The sequence below is a fragment of the Epinephelus lanceolatus genome, chromosome 18 (genome assembly GCF_041903045.1).
Source record: "Epinephelus lanceolatus isolate andai-2023 chromosome 18, ASM4190304v1, whole genome shotgun sequence".
In the NCBI taxonomy this organism is placed as follows: Eukaryota; Metazoa; Chordata; class Actinopteri; order Perciformes; family Serranidae; genus Epinephelus; species Epinephelus lanceolatus.
This window is the reverse complement of record NC_135751.1, coordinates 25,915,956-25,934,109: the sequence shown is the minus strand read 5'-3', so window position 1 is coordinate 25,934,109 and position 18,154 is coordinate 25,915,956. Positions and strand designations below refer to the sequence as shown.

General features: G+C 41.8%; 1 protein-coding gene across 4 annotated transcripts in view; it reads right to left on the bottom strand.

The window, feature by feature from the left end:
• Positions 1 to 18,154, bottom strand: part of cep112 (centrosomal protein 112) — a 136,930-nt gene that overhangs the window by 46,762 nt on the left and 72,014 nt on the right. For all 4 annotated transcript variants that reach the window (XM_033644786.2, XM_033644789.2, XM_033644787.2 and 1 more), the window contains one exon: positions 6,463 to 6,693. In XM_033644786.2, the coding sequence (XP_033500677.2) occupies positions 6,463 to 6,693 (231 nt within the window). The remainder of the gene's footprint in view (positions 1 to 6,462; positions 6,694 to 18,154) is intronic.

Genomic DNA, 18,154 nt, shown 5'->3' with positions numbered 1-18,154 from the left:
CCTAGTTTTTGGATTCTTCGTTCACTGTAGATAGTATTTTTTTTTAAAGAATTCAATGTAACATGGGGTGAGTAATTGATATCCAAATGGTCATTTTGTGGGTGAAGTATTCCTTTAAGAGCACACATTCACACAAACTGATCCACAGAAAAAAGCAAATAAGAGCGGCACTTTGTGCAGTGAAACTTAGGGAAATCAGCTGTGTACATGTTTGGCACCAAAACCATCTTGGGTGGTCTGTTCACAAATGCACCGCTCTAAATATGGATGTGAATGCAACAGGAACACATTAAGATCCAATCAGTCAAACCACATGTAAGGATGGTCATGTGTCCACACATGGAAAACTGTGTGAAAGCAGATGCATCTCTGGCCACATGAAAAGATTGCCTAGTCAGCTTTGTGTATGGCACAACAAACAAAAGTTATATACAGATGATTTTCTTCTGCCAAACAACTTAAATGAGAGTCTGTGCCTGAGCTGAGGCATCAAACTGCCACTGCCATCCTCTTCTCCAGCTTTATTACTGATCACAAACAAGTTTTTATTTTCTCTTTTAACGACTGTCACAGTTTCTTAGAGATGAAATCGGAGTGCTGAAATAAAATCTGCTCACAAATGATCACTTAGTACATATTATCCACTACTACTGAGTCAAGATGCAAAAAGAAAATCTGGATAAAAGATATTAAATCCACAGAAGGCCAGAAAGCTGATCTTATTGAAACATTCAATCAGTACTGGCAAGCAAATAGTCAATTTGAAGTAATAAAAATATAGGAACCAAGTACATTAGATCTTTATTTGGTAGAGGCTGCAGCCAACAATACCAACGAACATCAGCACCTTCAGTATCTCTAAGTGTCAAAAAAACCCTTTATAACTGCAGTGTCTTCTCATAGTCAGTGGAGGAACAAAAAAGAAAGCTCCAGCTCAAGCTAGGGGACTTATACCGACTTCTATACTGATTCACACACTCTGTGAACCAACCTAACTTTTAGAGAAATAACCTCTCACATTGTTGGATTTATACAGACGGCCTCTTGGAAGCAAGAAGAATCACCTGTGGGGGGGGGGGGGGGAAGAGACTAATTGCAAGACAGAGGCCTTCATCACTTAGCTTTCTCAACCTGTGTGTGTGTGCGTCAGAGGAAGAGTGAGAACTGTCGTGCCTTTCATGTCAAGAGAGTCACATGGGACATGGCCAGGGAGACACTGGTGCTGTGACACAGGGAGCAGGGATTGGCTACTGCATGCCAAAAAGCTGCTTTCTCATTGGCTGATGTTTGCCTCCAGGTGGTTTTGTCACACTTGGTTAGTGTTTGATGAAATGCCCCATGCCTTAGATCTGAAGTGAAAGTAGGCAGGCATGCATGTACACACACACACGCACACGGAAAGACCACAAATACACACACATACACATTTTCCTTTTCCACAACTTGTCAGAAGACTAATCAGAAAGCTCTGTCATTATGTGTGTTTTGTAAATACACACTGTTTAGGCACATGTTTAATGACATTAACACCTGCCATTAAAAGCCATAACAAAATGGCAGTTTACGCAGTCAGAGTCCTGCATCGGGCTGCGGATACCCAGCTGGTGACCCACCAAAAGGTTGACTCGCAGGTGGCATTTGTCTTAATTTTATTTACAGGTTCGGTTCTGTTATAAACAAAGCACTTGCAGGTTGGATCACAGCTGTTGGATTTATGAAATGCCCCAAAATCATCACTTTAAACTTCACTTCTAGCTGACTGATTTGTCTGGCATCGTGACTGAAACAGCGGTTTCTTAGTTAAAATAAAAAACACCCAACGAGCACCATAGTAGGACTCCACTAGACAATAAGTGCCACAGGTGGGACTAATGCTGTTGTCACGCTGTTGTCAAACTGCTGTCAAGTGTTGCACCTGAACCTATGAAGGGTACTAACAACAATACTGAGCGCCATAGACAAGACAGATGCTGCTATCAAGGCTGTTCCAAATTGACGTCTTCTCAATTTCGCTCACCAGTGTAGTTTTTCACTTAGCTTTACTCCACTCTTAAAAGCCCAGCAAAACAGTCATGTTAGCATGGCTACACATCAGTGTGGACTTAGTGTGCCAGTCTTCCACTTAACACGTAATGGCAAGGGCGGGGAAAGCTGTATAAACTGTGTATAATCTGTCAGCCAGCAGCAGCAACCATGTAATTGTCATCTGACAAAACTACAATGTCAACCTACAGGGCAAAAGCCATGGTAGCTTAGTTGACAAATAATTGTCTGCATGGTCAGTGATCTTCACAATCTGATTTTATTTAAGCCTGAATGACATCATCAGTTCTCTGTCTTATCAATCTCCCTTGACTTGTTTGTGTATGTTTGGGCCATGTGGCTGTGGTGACATACACGCTGCTCTCACCACTGCAATTTAGCGGCAGATATGGCATATCTGCTGGCTATGACTATTCTCAGATGATGTGACTCCACCTACTCGGCGCACCACAGGTGCACGCTGGAGTGCTAATACTGTAGACCCACTCAGGCAGATACGCTAATCTCTAGTGATTGGTTAGGGAAAATCGAATCCCCCTCCCCCACAGATATCGTGCAGAGTGGATGCAATGTCAGACTGAAGATGGAAATAGAGTGAAACTAATCAACAATCCTGTTTGATATCAGGAAACATTAAACTTGCTGGATTGTTTGAACAGTGCATGGTTGTTGTAATATATGCGGTTTTGCTTTGAGCCATGGATCTTGTGTCGATGGCTTGGGTCAGGTTGCAGAACTAACTGGTTATATGTGCGGGTCTGTATGCAGTACAAGTGCAACGTACATACAAGTGTGTGCTCTCTCTATTACACTCAAACACTCTGATACACAAACACCTGCGTCCACACAAACATATCAGGCAAAATTTGCACATCTAATCTCCTGCAGCAGTTCAAAAAGCCGTGCTCTCCAGACAGAGAAAAAATATGAATTCAAGGTTCCAGACGTTATTCACTCCCTATCAAACCTGAGGCCTTCAGATCTTTTGTCTCACAGTATCTCAGATCTCTACTATTGACAAGCAGGGAGTGAGTGCGATACAGCTGCGTGAGGTGAGGAGGTCACACACAAAGACCTTTTTCTCCACTAACCAAACTTTAAGCTCATATAAGTGCTGCCTATTAAGCACTAATTGCAAATATGACCTGTGTTTTCTATGCTAGGATCGCACAGAGGAGTGTGTGTGTGTGTGTGTGTGTGTGTGTGTGTACGTGTGGTAAGTTAACAATATTCCCACACTTGCTCAAAGCCCTGCCCTGATTTCTGGTAACTCTTTATAAAAGTCCTAATGTTCTGTGCTTTGCCACAACTTGAATGCAGGGGGGAGGGGGTGGGGAAAGACAGGGAGAGATGGACGGCAGAGGAGAAAAAGAAAGTCAGATAAGGAGGTGGTGTGAGTGAGAGGCAGGATTCGTGCTCACTGTAGCCCAGAGATGAGGCGACTTTATCAGGCACAGAGGCAGCTTCACAGGCCCCTCAGTGGAGAACGGAGATTGGGAGGTCTGGGGTTGTGTGCATTCAGCCTCACCCACACACACACACACACATATACACACACTCACAAAGATAAACTTCAATGGCAACCAGACTAAAAAACCCCACACCTTCTACTCAGCCTACCTCCACCACTTTTCCTTCTCTCCTCCTTTCTTTTTGGCGCAGCTCAAATGTATGGAACTATCTGAACGTCTGATCTTATCTCCTCTGATATTCTGTTTCTCATTATTTCATTCCAACAGCTTCAACTGTCTACTCCCAAAACACCCCCCATCCCCCTGTATCCCTCTCTCCCCCTCTGTCTCTCCCTTAAACGCATGCGTCTTTGATGGGAATCCATTCATGGATTTAATGGATTTCTCTGGCCTTTTTTCCAGGATCTGGGAGATGTGTTCAAAAAAAAAAGGGGAGGAAAGCTGGCCTGCCCAGGCTCTGCTTCCAAGAGGATGGTGGACTGCAGAGGACAGCATTTCTGTCTGCATCAAAAGAATGAGAAATTTTCAGCTTACAAAACAGGGCGAATGAGTCAATATGGATCTGAGAGCTGACTGACTTCAATCCCACGTGAAAAGAAAAAACAGGGTGCAACGAAGTAGTGAAACTTTTCCCTGCCCACTCCGAAGTCAAACTTGGAGACAGATTAGAAAGTAGAAAAAGAGGGGAAAAGTAAGACTTTCAACCTTTGGTGAGGTTTTTTTTTTTAGACATGCACTTTCAGCTAACAAAAAAGGACGGAGAAATCATTAATCTCTTTCATAAAAAGTGAAACTAGCACATTGCTTTTAGTGTTATCAGCCTGAGTTTAACATTCAGCATCGCTGCTTTGAATCCACTCCAGATACCCCAACAACTGTGGGTCATTTTTTTACCCCGTGAACAAAAAAACAGAGGGGAGAGAGAGGAATTAAAGTGAGCCAAAAAGATAAAATAACTTTGAGCTGCAAAACAGCTTTCACATATCCAAAAGGGAAAAAAATGGACTGATAGGAAATAGCGTGATTTCTTCAAATAAGGATTACCCTGTAATAAGCACACTCTTTTTCCTCGGATCTCTCCCTTTAGTACCCATGGTTCTGGGTGCCATATGGAGCCAAAATGGCCGGCTGGGTGCTTTGGAGGTCCCTGCATTCCGGGGCTAATGCTACGCAGCTGGCGTGGGATGGTGTCTAATGAAAAATGCTCTCTTTGATGGGACCTGCCGAGGGATTAGGTTCTGATCAACGCCACCTTAGGTCAGCTTCCTGCTAGACCAGCACAAGATTATGGGTGATTTCCCAGCCGTGAGTCCAGTTTCTGTAGTGGCTAGAGGAGAGAATATGAGGCAGAAATAGAGAAAGAAAGAGAGGGGGAACCTCAGAAGTTCTAATTTAAGTACTTCCTGGTTCACTAAGATAGCAAAAAAGCAAAGCTGGATAATGGCTAAACTGAAATGCTGTGGTTCCCCCTCTGTGACTGATCCCCTAACTAGAGTGTACATGTCAAAATGGTCTAACGGTGATGGCAAGAGGGTCAAACGAAGAATTTAAATTCTACAAATATGTAGTACATTAAATGCAGATGCTAAAAGTACTACTTAATTACTCAACTTCCTGTTTAAGGATCTAGGAATCATTAAAATACTGTAGTAGTAATAGGCTTGGCTTTATGTTGTATTTTCAATTGAGTATCTCAAAAACTGAGGCTCTATGGGGGCATCTGAGAGGTTTAACCTCGGGTTGGATGTGCACACATTCAAAGGATACTACCCCCCCTTAATGGTTTGTTACCTTGAATTTGTCAAGATAACTGTTTTTCTCTCATACTGCCACAGTGAACGGAAAATCCAAAAAAGGCGGACCTTCTTCTTGTTTTAAAGTAAATGGGGACCATATTTAACAAAAGTGAAACTATATTAAAATACATTTTTTTACAAACTCTCACACAGCTCCTGAAGTACAATCCAAGTCTTATTTATCCACTCATATGCTCAGTACTTCTCAAATGTGCATTTTCGCTAAAATCTTGAGATTTGAAACATGTCAGTGCAATCAGCAAGAAAATGCATGTGTTTGGGAAGTGCTAAGCATACGACTAGATAAATAAGACACAGATTATACTGCATAAGTTGTGTGAGTGTATGGAAACAGATGTTTTGATATACTTTGTGAAACTTGATCACCTATGACTTCAGTTCATGAATATTTTTCGCCTTTTTTTGGATTCTCCGTTCACTTTGGTGACGTGGAAAAAAAAAACCATCAAAGTTTTCTTCACTAATGCAATGTAACACACAATTTATATATGACTGGTCATTTTGCACATGAAGTATTGCTTTGAGTTGTACTGATCTGTACAACTGAATTGACATGACAGACAAGTTGTAAAAGGCTTTTCATAAAAGTGCTATACAACTGGTACCAGTCCCACACACAGACACACACAAACACGACCTGTTCTCACTGTCAGCACTGATGAAAAATAATTGCTTGGTAACATTGTTCACATGCCCCCTGACTAACATGTAGGGGAGAGTAAACATACACAGAGGCAGACATACAGAGATAGTGGGAGGTACATACAAAAGATAAAAAAATTGATTGCTAAAACAATGTAACTACTAGAAGCAACCATGGGCTCAAAGTCAACCATGCTTCTACCAACAGCTTCTCCTGTACGCAGGACGTAACACAACCCCCTGCCTTAGCTCATATTTTCCTCCCTGACTCAGCATTTGTTGGCTATTTCAGACATGAGTGCTCTCCACTCTTTTTTATCCAAGTTTCTGATTGAGAAGAAATGATGGTGTGACTTTTTATGCAACCTGATTACACAGGGATTCATCCACACTAACAATAGAGTGATGTAATGTGATTCACGCAGACAGCATCCTATTGGAAACTGACCATACTCTCCACCCATCTTTACCACCTACCCTTCACCCACCTTATCTTGAGCAGCGTCCTTCTCCTGCTGGTGGCTTTCTTCAAGGTCGCTACGGATGCGCTCCATGTCAGAGCGGAGCCGGTCCAGGGATGCCTCTTTGTCCATGAACGCCTTTTGTTTTTCTTCCTCCCGGAGTAATGTCATCTCAGCCAACTGTTGCTTGTGCTGTGCATGGGCTCCTTGGAGTTCCTCACGTAGACTCGACAGCTGGGCTTCCAAATCTGAAATCGTCTGGAAAGAAATGGATACAGAGATGTACAGTGAATTTAGGTAAGTGATGTTGAAACAGACAAGTTTTATGCATTAACTTATCATTATAAAATAAATGCTGATTGTACAATTTAATGACTATAGAATAATGTCACCCTAGGTGTTTAGAATGGTTAACTATAAGCCTCGCTTTTACTTTGTAATTCTGTCAGCCACTGGGTACGATCTCCCAGGAAAATAAAGGCTTGATTTATGGCACACAGGAAGTCTGTCAACCACAGCGCAACCAAAACAGGATGAGGATAGTGAGTTTCCCCCCAGTAGGTATCCCCAGTTACCTAAGAGTACGTGTTTTGAAATTACTATCCCCAGTAGCAGCAATGGCGGACAGTGGGACAAATGAAATGTATGTGGTATATGCTAGTCTCTGAGGAAAACGGAAAGCAATCCAGTTGTCTTTGTGACAGCGGCGCCAACAGTAGTACCGCATGGAGATGCTAAATCAAAGTTGTCTGTTTGTACTAGGCTTGGGTAGTATCAAAGTATAACAGTATACTGACAGGATGATTTTCAACACTGCCAAAAATACAGGCACTCCTTTTTCCATTAAATTCATTGTATGCAGTGTACAACAGGCGCCACCAGAGGTCAGTCTCAGGGCTCCACTGGTGGAACAGGCCGCTGGTAGTGGTGGGGATAACGTTATGTGACTGTAAACAGACAGAGAGCAACAGCAAAGGGAGAGACAGGGTATATTTACATCTAACTCAGTGAATTACAGGTATATTTCAACCAAACCAGAGATGGTAATTGTTGGAACAGTGGATTAACTAACTAAACAACCAATAAGACTAACCAAGAAGGTTTTGATGAGTTTTATTTACTTTCTGTCGAGTTTGAATAAAGTGTGTTTTACCGTGAGTTACGAGGCAATGAAGCTAGCTGCAATTTGGTGAAAGAGAGAAACTTGAACTCAAATGGTGTATGGTTGTATTCCTCTATTTAATAAAGAACATTGCTGTAAAGATATATGCTAGCGCTGCACACTAATACCATTATATACTGTACACCCCAGTGAAATTTCAGGGAGGTATGAAGGTATTTAAAATTAGATACCACCCAAGCCTAGTTTCTACTTTAACTAATGTCCTGTAGTTATTATGTCGCTCCAAAAGTGAGAGCATAGTGTCTATATTGGTACACAGAAATGTGTGTGTTTCTTTAATGTATCAGTGAAGATAACTTATCAGAAAAGCCACCAATATTTTGCTTCTACTCATACATGGACAAATGTCTTATCAATGAGCCTGGCTGGATCATTCTCTGATGAATACACGAATGGCAAAGAAAACCAGAGAGAGATTCTGAGTCACAGTCCTTCAACTCCAATACATCAATGGAGTATATTGATAGGTACATCTGAGTAAAGAGATGCTGCATAGATACCGAGACTCAGTATAAAACGTGTGAAGTGCCTAGACACTTTAACAAAGTGTAGAAAAGTTTCACAAACATGTTGAAATGCTTCTGTTTTCCTCTCTGTGTGTGCATAGGGGCTGCTGCAATGGCGCGACCTCTCTATTGACCTCCCTCTTTTTGAACTGCTCAGTCTTGACTTTACCCAGAAGAGCCCTAATAGTGCTGCCAGTGAGTGTCAACATAACATAGTAGGAATGCTAATAAGCCCAACCCCGCAGCCTCTGAAACACCAGAAATAAGACTGGTCTGACACATGCAATGAACCTACATCTCGAGAGTTTGGGAAATGCCAAAAGGAAAAAGATGAGCTTACTGTTTTGAGAAAAAAAAAAAAGCATCACTTAATAGGCATGATGAAGATTGTCTGCAGCCTCAAAACTGAAACAAGTTCTTTCTTAGTGTAGATTTCACATTATTTCAAACAACAAAGTTCAGTAAGAGGACAAACCTATGTGCATTTATGATACGACTAGTCTCGCTCACCAGACCTTTCTCAAGAAAAGAAAGGTCTGGCTGGGCCGACTCTCACTTTTAGATTGGAGAAAAAAACGCCCTGGCTGCTTGTATTTCTTTCAACCAATCACAATCGTTCTGGGCGGTGAACAGCAACGGTGCGCTTGCAAAAATATTCCTGGGGGGAAACAGGTTTTGGTGTAACACGCCCACAAAAATATCGCCTACAGGACGCGAACCATGGCAGAAAAATGGCTACATCCCCGCAAGATCAAACACCGCAAAAGTTAGTAAAGGACGTGTTGAAAACGGTTGAAAACTGCTACACAACCGGAGGTGGTAGGGCGGGACTTCAGCGGGTGGCTCGTTCCGCCCACTGAGAGGCTGATCTATGCAGCGAACTTCCGCCCACTCAGACTATGATACGACCAACCATGTTACAGCTGAATACACTATTAGAAATGAGGGTTCCAAAAGGGTTCTTCCTGAAGGGCTGAGGCACTACCCAGAACCAATTACCTCTGAAGAACCTGTGTTTGAAGAAAAGGTTCTTCGATGGTTATGAGCTCTTACTCTTAAAAAAAACAACCTTTTTGGAAGATGTTCTTCAAGGATTGTTGAAAGCATGGGTGTTAAATAATCCTCATCCATACATTTTCAAATATTTGCCCATGTTTCAAATGCTTTTAAAGTAGATGTATCTGGAATTCCGTAAATCAATTAATTTGACTTGTGTTTTGCTAAAGTAGATATCTTTACCATAATTACATGCCATACAATACTTGACTTCATTCCAGTATTGAACAAACACTATGTAAATTGGTCAGTGGGCTGACTAGTAAAGTTGAGAGCCACTGCACCACTGAAAGAGTTAAGGCTGTCGTAGAATGTGATTGTCGTGTGTTTTGGCTGGCACCGGACCACATGAGCCCCAGCTGTTTTGAAGCCTCCAGAAGCCCATAGAGACAGAGCGCAACGCGTCATAATCTGAAAGCCACGCCCCCAAAGGGGAAACGAGGCCCGCTTTCCCCTCACACTTTCCCCCTCCGTTTCCAGCCTGTTGAGTATTCCCTAAGTCCAAATGCCGAAAGTTGCTGTGTGGTGGGCTGCACGGCCAATAAAAACCCAGAGGTTAGCTTTTATCAGCTGCCGAGCAAAAAAAAAAAAAATACGGAACCTCGTAGAAGACAAAAGTGGATACAGGCAATAAAACGTGAGGCTTCAACAGGGAAGAAATTGTGGAATCCTGACACTCGGTATGCCTATGTGTGCAGCAAACACTGTGTCCATTCCAGCGGTCCGCTCTAGCACTTCGATCCATCTACCAGCATGTAGAGGCATGTCTCAAAAGAACAACGTCTGCCGGTAGTAGGAGCAGGCTGACGGCTGAGCATGCCGAAATGCTCATCTTCTCAAAAAAGAATCTCCACATCATGTTTTTTCCAGGATGAGCAAGGTAAGGAGAAGGGACACTGAGATAGACCGGCAATATTAAGCTTATCAATATACCGCTGCCTCTCTGGTAGGCATAGCGTGCTAAAATAATCCTTTGCCATCTTATTATTAGCTAATTATCAGCTAGCTATAGCTGATAATTTTAGCTAGCTAGCTAGCTAGCAATTCAGTCGTGGAGACTTGAAGGCGTGGCTGCGGAGGCAGAATGACAGCAAAGAGTGAAGAAGCGAAGGGGAAAGCAGGCCTCGTTTCCCCTTTGGGGGTGTGGCATTCAGATTATGACGCGTTGCACTCTGTCTCTATGGGCCCCAGAGTAACCTGGTAAACTAAAACCATGATTAGTTAATATAAAAGGGTTTTAGTAGTATCTCCTGGGTAGGTTCTTGATAAAACCATTGGAATATAAAGGGGTTCTCGGAAGAACCCTCTGAGTTCTTGCTAGGACCCTTTAAAAGGTGGATAGATTCTAGCTTTAACCCCCACATAGGATTCAAGGCGAAACCACTACGCCATTGAAGGATTCTCTGCAAAACACATCACAGGAGGTTCTGCGTTAAACCTTTCACAGATGGTTCTGGTTATTACCCCTCATGTTAGGTTCTACGTAGAACCCTTTGAAAGGATTTAAGGTGGAACCTTTATAGAAGGTACTACCAGGAACCAGAAAGGGTTCAGCTTTAGGAACAAGCTGGAGAATCCTATATGGTTCTAGTTTGTACCTTAATTTCTAAGACTGTATCACAAGTCTTCAGTTAGACAATTTATAGAACATATTAACCACACATATTAGATTTATCATATAATATGATCACTCCCTACATTTTACAACAAGCAATGAGTAAAAAAGCATTGTAGTGAGGTGTAGGTGTCTCTAAGATGCACTGCAGTTGCGGTGTTTCACACTACCTTACCTATATTGCACATATTCCCCAGCTATTGCACATCCTCATTACTCTCCTTGGTTTACTTGGTTTATTTCTTACTTTGGTTCGCACTATGTGCCGTGCCTTCTGCACCCCTCCTCCCTCCCCTCAAAAGCCTGGGCATCCCAGGACAACGCCATGTTAAGGCAATCAGACAGAAAGTGTCTGAAGTCTTTTTTAGCGGGCACTGGGGAGAATCAAAGAGACTTCAAAGGAGTGTCACAAAAACAGGCAGATGCTGTGGCTCTGTGTTATCCTCCCTCCAACACTGGCACACACATACATACACAGACAAACAGCCACACATGGTCTAGCTGTCACACACATACAATGGCATGCAGCACATTAAGAGAGAATATGAGGTAAAAAAATAAACAAACACACGCAATCCTCTATCTCTATGTCCCACTCCCCTGTCTCTCAACATTAGCTGTCTCATTGCTCCGCTTGTGCCTTCAAGGGCAAGCAGCTATTAGATCTGAGCCCTGGAGAGTCTTTAATGTATAATTCTCTCTTCAACAAATGTGGATGATCTGCCTTCCAAAAAAAATCTTTTAATAAGTTAAAATATAATCTCCCAGAACAGAGGCATTGGCAGTGACACTTCAGAAACTTAAGAGGCCAAGAGAGCATGTCTCCTTTGGAAGTATGTGAGCACAGCCGCTTCCAACAGGGCACATGTTAGCATGCTGATGTGGAGCTTTGTGATGAAGCAGTTCTTGGTGACAATAGGAGAGTGTCGAATGAAATATACTGGGTCAACTCGTGTCAGCCAAGAAGACAGAAGACTGGGAGAACAGAACGCTGTTTAACAGACTTTCAATAAAGAGAAAATGACACAAAGTTAAATGTAGATGAGAAGCTGTGAGACTTCATCAGCCACTGTAGCTCTTTATATCTAAAATGTTGTGAGACACAAGTTAAAAACACTAAATGTAGCTAATGTTATTAACGTACCTTGAAGAACAGACATGCTGGCATGACATTTTAACGCATGTGCTACTCTCCTTGCAAACTGTATTATGACAAATTGTTCGGGCAGCAACTTTTATGGACTGAACACCCGGGATGTTCTGGTAATAAAACCAGAGTTGTTCTAACTTTGTTTGGTTACAACCACAACAGAGCTGCCTCTCATCACTGTTCCATAATATGCAAGCCTCCCTTTTACCAATTATGTTTTGGTGAAAAGCGTCCACATGTTTTATAAAAGATGGTTTTCTGCCTCTGAGTCATCTCTCACAAAACAGATAAATCAGAAAATGAAGAGGGAAAGATGGGTAATGAGTTCATCTTTTACATTAACCTTAATAGATTCATTATTCTGCTGGTATGCTTATCTGGGACAATGTTTGTGGATTACCATTAGATATTAAAGGGGAACTGCGCCCATTTTCAAAATTCATACATGCTGTTTCTATGGTCTAAGATGGTCCAAAAACCAGACATCTCTCGGTTGTATGCCTTCGTGAATCAGTCAAGTTGCAGTTACAGTTTGCATCCATGTCTGTGAAAACGTGGATGCTTCACACATATCTTCCCCCTGGTAGCATAGAGGATCAATACAATCAGCACAGTTTCAAGGTGGGCACCTAAGATTAGTGTCACCAATTCAGTACCAAATGTCTCCCCTTCTGCTCCTGAGATAAGATGTTGAGTAACAGCCAGAACACTGATTATGCAGGACATTATGACATCACAGTGAAGTTGACCTTTGACCTTTTGGATATGTGATGTCATTATTTTTACCTATTTGTCTGTATTTGTTATAACTAGTGTTTGAATTCTTGTTATGGCCAAAAACATGTTTTGTGAGGTCACAGTGACCTTGGCCTTCGACCTTCAACCACTGAATTCTAATCAGTTCATTCTTGAGTCCAAGTGGACGTTTGTGTTTAGGATTTTTTTTTCAAAGTTGGCATGAGAATAAGACAGGTGCAAGGTCAGAGTGACCTTGACCTTTGAACACCAAAATCTAATCAGTTCATCCTTGAGTCCAAGTGGACGTTTGTGCCAAATTTGAAGAAACTGCCTCAAGGTGTTTCAGAGATGGCACGATCATAACAGACATAAAATAATGCCTCTGGCCACAACTGTTGCTGGCGTGGAGGCATAACTAGGGCGCTTAAACTCAAAATTGTGATGTCATCAAGTATAGGGCCTGGAACTGTGCCACAGACAATGAATTGGGAAAGATATTTTAGATGATGCTGAAGTAGGAATGTTCTGAGTATGTGGGTACATTTGCTGTCTCAGAACTAAGAACACCACAATTGAATAAAGCTAATTTGTGTATAAAAAATAAACTAAACATTCTGTGGGACCACAACATCAGGTCTGTAACCAATGACATCACAAATCTGAGACTTACTTCTCTGGTTGTAGGGTCTGAGAGAGAGTAGCTCATGTTCACAAATATTGATTAAACTTTCCTTATCCATTAAAGTAAGATATTGGAAGTTGGAAATTTAGGTGGTGTTCCCCTTTAAAGATGCAATAACATTAGAGGAAAGTGATGTGTTTTCCCATTGAAAAGAAAAGAAAAAAAACAAAACAAAAACCATTACATGAAGGTGACATAACTATAAACAGGCAGAACCTTCCTCACAGTGGATATTATGACTTGGCAAACACAGGTGTAACTAATAACATTTATAGTAGCTGTATTCCATCTAGGCATGTCAGTGCCAGTGCCCTGGTATTGTGCATGTTGGCTCACTGACATGGCTCACAGGCACACCTAAATGGAGCAGACCCATAATTAATCTCATTATGGTAGTGACACCTGTGCTTTTCCTGCTCTGACAACTCAAATGACTGCTGTGAGAAAATGTAGTTTGCATTAGCATGGCTAACTTATGTCTTCACTTTTTCTACTTTTAGAAGTTTTAATTTTAAAGACACAGTTTGAGTTGGATGAGAAAATTGATACTACTCTCATGTCTGTGTGGTAACTATGGAGCTCAGTTTGTGTGTGGATTAGACAAACAATATTTAGCATGTTAACTACAAGTGCTGGTAGGGATATTTTTGAGCTTTGGACAGAGCCAGGTTAACCGTGCCGCCCCTGCTTCTAATCTTTATGCTAAGCTGAGCTAATCAACTCCTGCCTCTAGCTCCACAGTTAACGTCTTCTTCTGGACATGTTTTAAAGTATGTAAGAATACTCTGCAGCGACTAATACTTTGTTTGACATGGTTTTCCCACATAAAAAGTAAAAAAAAACAAAAACAAATCTCTGAAAAGAGGCTGGAAGCAGATCTACTCTTTCTCACTCAACGAGATCTGGCCTCTGCCCCGCATACCACTGCTGCCTGCAGTAGTTTTCGCTTTCCACTTCCTCGAGCAGTGGCACAGCGTTAAAGCGAGGTGTGGAGATAGGTCTGGCTATGCGTGCTAGGTTGACGGATTAAAGAGCAGTGCGCATCAAGATAGCTAACATTGGCATCAGAGGAAACATCGGAGATACATGTTTGAGTCAGAATCAGACTCAAAATTGTCAACTAGCAGGTGTATCAGAAGGGTAAGTGTAGTTAGCATCTTTTATTTGTTTATGTTTGTTAGCTTGCAACTGGCAGTGGCTGATACAACATTAGTAGTTGTGAAACGTACAATAATATCTTTGTCAACACAACAGTGAGTTCACATTGATTCAGATCACATCTATGGGCTGCTCAGTTTATCCTGTTTGCTGTCAAAATGCTCACTATGCTAATGCTAACTCCGCTCTGCTCTGTGTTTGAGGATTCAGGTTTCTTTGCTGGCGTTGTGTCCCACTCTGTTCCCTTTGTCAAAAAGTTTCCTCATGTTAGACAGTAGCCCCTTTCACACTGCCTGTCTAAGGTAGGAATGTCACACCGTTATTGTGCTTCCCCGTTCTTTATAAGAGGTGTGATCATGGAATGGGGAGACAGAGTTGTTTCGCCTTGGCGGCAGGAGAGGTAGAACCAGTACTGAATTGACTTCTGTGTAAAAGGGACAACCAACGGGACAGGACCATGGATGGGATGGATGTGATGTTTTGACGCGTAACCTGACCCCAGGAGGTTTTAAAAAGCAGCTAGCAGCTAACTTAAAGACCAAGAACATCAGCCAAAATTGTCTGAAAACTGGGGAGACTGAGGTCCAGAAGCTCCTTACACTCTGAGCAGAAGACGAGAACAGCTACCATGTAACATTGATGGTAAGTGATTGTTATTGCCATGTTATGCCATTATTGTTTGGAAAGCGCTGACGATGTGTTTATGTCACACTAAGGGCTGATGCTGTTGTGTTACATGTCACGCCTGCCACGCCTCTTTTGCTTTACTTTACTGCGCATATACAGAGAGAAGAGAGAGGTATATCCATTCTAATTAACACTCAGGGTCCTAGCGAGTGAGTATATTCCCCAAAATACTGGATTATTCCTTTAGCACATTTTTCCCCTTCATTTTCTGTTTACAAAACATTTCCTTAACCTTAACTTGTTTGTTTATCTGATCCTCTGACCCCACTGTAATTTGACCGTTTAACAGAAACAAATGCTGTCACGAATTTAAAACTGGGTGCTCGAAAAGAGGGGAAATACAACCAGGCTGAACTGTAAGCAAGTAAATCTTAAGTAACAGTATGTATATGTACCTGTGTATATGTACATATATATATATACATTTAATTTATACCTGACAACTTCTCCCTCAAAAGATAAATAATGTATTTATGCTTAGAATCAGATATACGTATATGCATCTGTGTGTGGTATTTGACTGAACTAAGCAAAGAAAACGTAGGTAAGAGTGTCGTGATGAATGTTTTACTGCCGTCAGCCAGATAAAAATTCATCTGGCTGAATTCCAAGATGTGATGTATGCACATGCTAAATGGCTTCATGGTTTGAAAGATATCATGCTGTAACATGCAACACATCACAGAGCATCAGTAGTCACTGATGACTTCGCCCATGATCAATCACCCTGAATGAAAAAACAAGGGGCTCTAACATAAATACTCAGATGTGAAGTACATGGGAAGATGTGATGAAATCATCAAGAATCACAAACACAATGACATGCCAGCTCAGTGAAAATCACTGAGTAACAAGACAGGATCCGCTTGACGATACCAGATCTCGGGGACCAATCATTTGGTAAATGACAATTCACGCAAAGCACAGTGAGACAATCGATGCACACCGGTCTAGCTGTCTGCCTTGTTCTCCTCATCAGACATCCTTTTAGCTTTGACTCGGTCTGTCATCACCCTCTTCATTTGACTCATCTTAATCACGTACTTGGGATTGAAATGCTTTGAAAAATTGACAGCATCATTATTTAGTCCATCATGGCCCAGAAGAAAGACCTCACAAGGCTCTCGCTCTCTCCCATGCCGTTTGAAGTCCAGATGGCGCGTACGTTTCCTTTAGAAAAAGACATAATTAATTGGGAAAATAATACCTATAAAATGAGTTTTGAGGAGGAGCTGGTGGGAAAAATATGAATGATGGGTTTTTCGTAGAACAAACAACTCTGTTGTTTGCAAAAAAACAAGGCCTCAAATTAATTTATAATGCCTGTCCTAGTTTGTGAAGTCAAACTCTTACTAATGTTTAACAATTGAAAAGCCACCCAGACACAAAGTGGAGTAAATTTGGAGCAATAACGACTGTGAAATATGTTAAATTATTTTATCATATATTACAAAAAATGCTTTTTTTTATAGGAATACTTTGTTTTGTAGAGGATATGAGATAATGACAAAGTCCTGTGGTTGAAAATTGTGGCATTGTAAGTGGAAAATGTCTCATCTAATGTGACTTCAGTGTGAAATATAGCGTTGCTATACCACGTTAAACATATTTTTAAACACACTAAGGGTGGATGTGCGCACAAACACGACACAATTTTCATCTGAGGAGGAAAGGTGAATCAGAAAGGCAACTACATGAGGATCTGGGCTGTGTTAGAGGATGTACTGCGGATTCCCCAAACAGCCTACAGAACTCCTTCGTCCTCTGGGGGGCATTGAACAGCTGACAGAACAACACCAACGCGGCTGCAAGCTAACATGTTTCACCTGCACCAGACATTTCATCATTCTGGACTGACGGCCAAATGAAAGCTTCCCTTCATACTTGGGTATTTAAAGAAAAAACAACAACGGTTTAACAGATAGTTTTTTCTTTTAGGAGGACAGTCAGGTTCACAAGGCTGGGAATTGTGAGTTTATCCCGTGAGTCAGTGGGATGCCAACCACACGCCAGGCCTTGAATCCAGCGACTTAATTCTGACTCTTACGTTAGAGATATCATAGCGTGTAACATTTATAGACACCAACAGCAAAAGAGAAAGATAACTTAAAGTGTGAATGTTGACAAATAAAAGCCCCATGTGCACAACAGATGGGTCATATAGCCTTAATAATGTGTAGCGGCTCCATAGTGGGTAACGCCAGAATTTTTTTGGATAACACACTCTGGTGGGATGAGGACAACGTGTCCCTGTGTGAGCCTTTTTTAAACTCTTGCTTCCAATCGCTGCTACGACTCATTGGCTTTCCTTCTCCAACACAAGGCAAGAGTCAGGAATGCTATTTATTAGTGTCCCACCACATCAAGGGGATGAGTGGGTATTACTCATCCTATGAGTGTGCGACTGACATTTGCTGTTCCCTCAGCCAACTTCCGAGCTGCAACTGTCCTTGCACTGATTCCAGGAAGACTGAGAGAAACTGCGAGAAGGAGAGAGGCGGAAATAATGAGGCCTGGGTTCAATCGCCACAGCAGGCATTTGGGTTGCCTGTTACTGACATGTCACTTGATGATAATATCTTTGTCCGCCTGACCCATGTGGTGGGAGTGTGTTGTTTGAAAAGGCTTGAGTCTCCCAGAGGCACAAGAGAAATGAAAGTAAAAAGAAGTTGTAGCATTTGCTTTTTGTATGCTTTATGTTTTTTGTATGCATCGACAAAATGCATTTTATGTTTTCACAACTTTCACAGCCCTGTATTGGGCGCTTAGAGAAGCTGCCAGTGAAGGCCACACTGCTGTCGGTGTGACAGTCCAGAGCTCTCAAGGGGTAAACAACTTCAGTTATGCAAAAGTGTTTAATAATAAGTGACTTTGCTCCGTGTAAAATAAATAAAATAAAAAAAAAAGCTCATCTTTAATACATGTCTGCTGCTGGTGTGTCGGC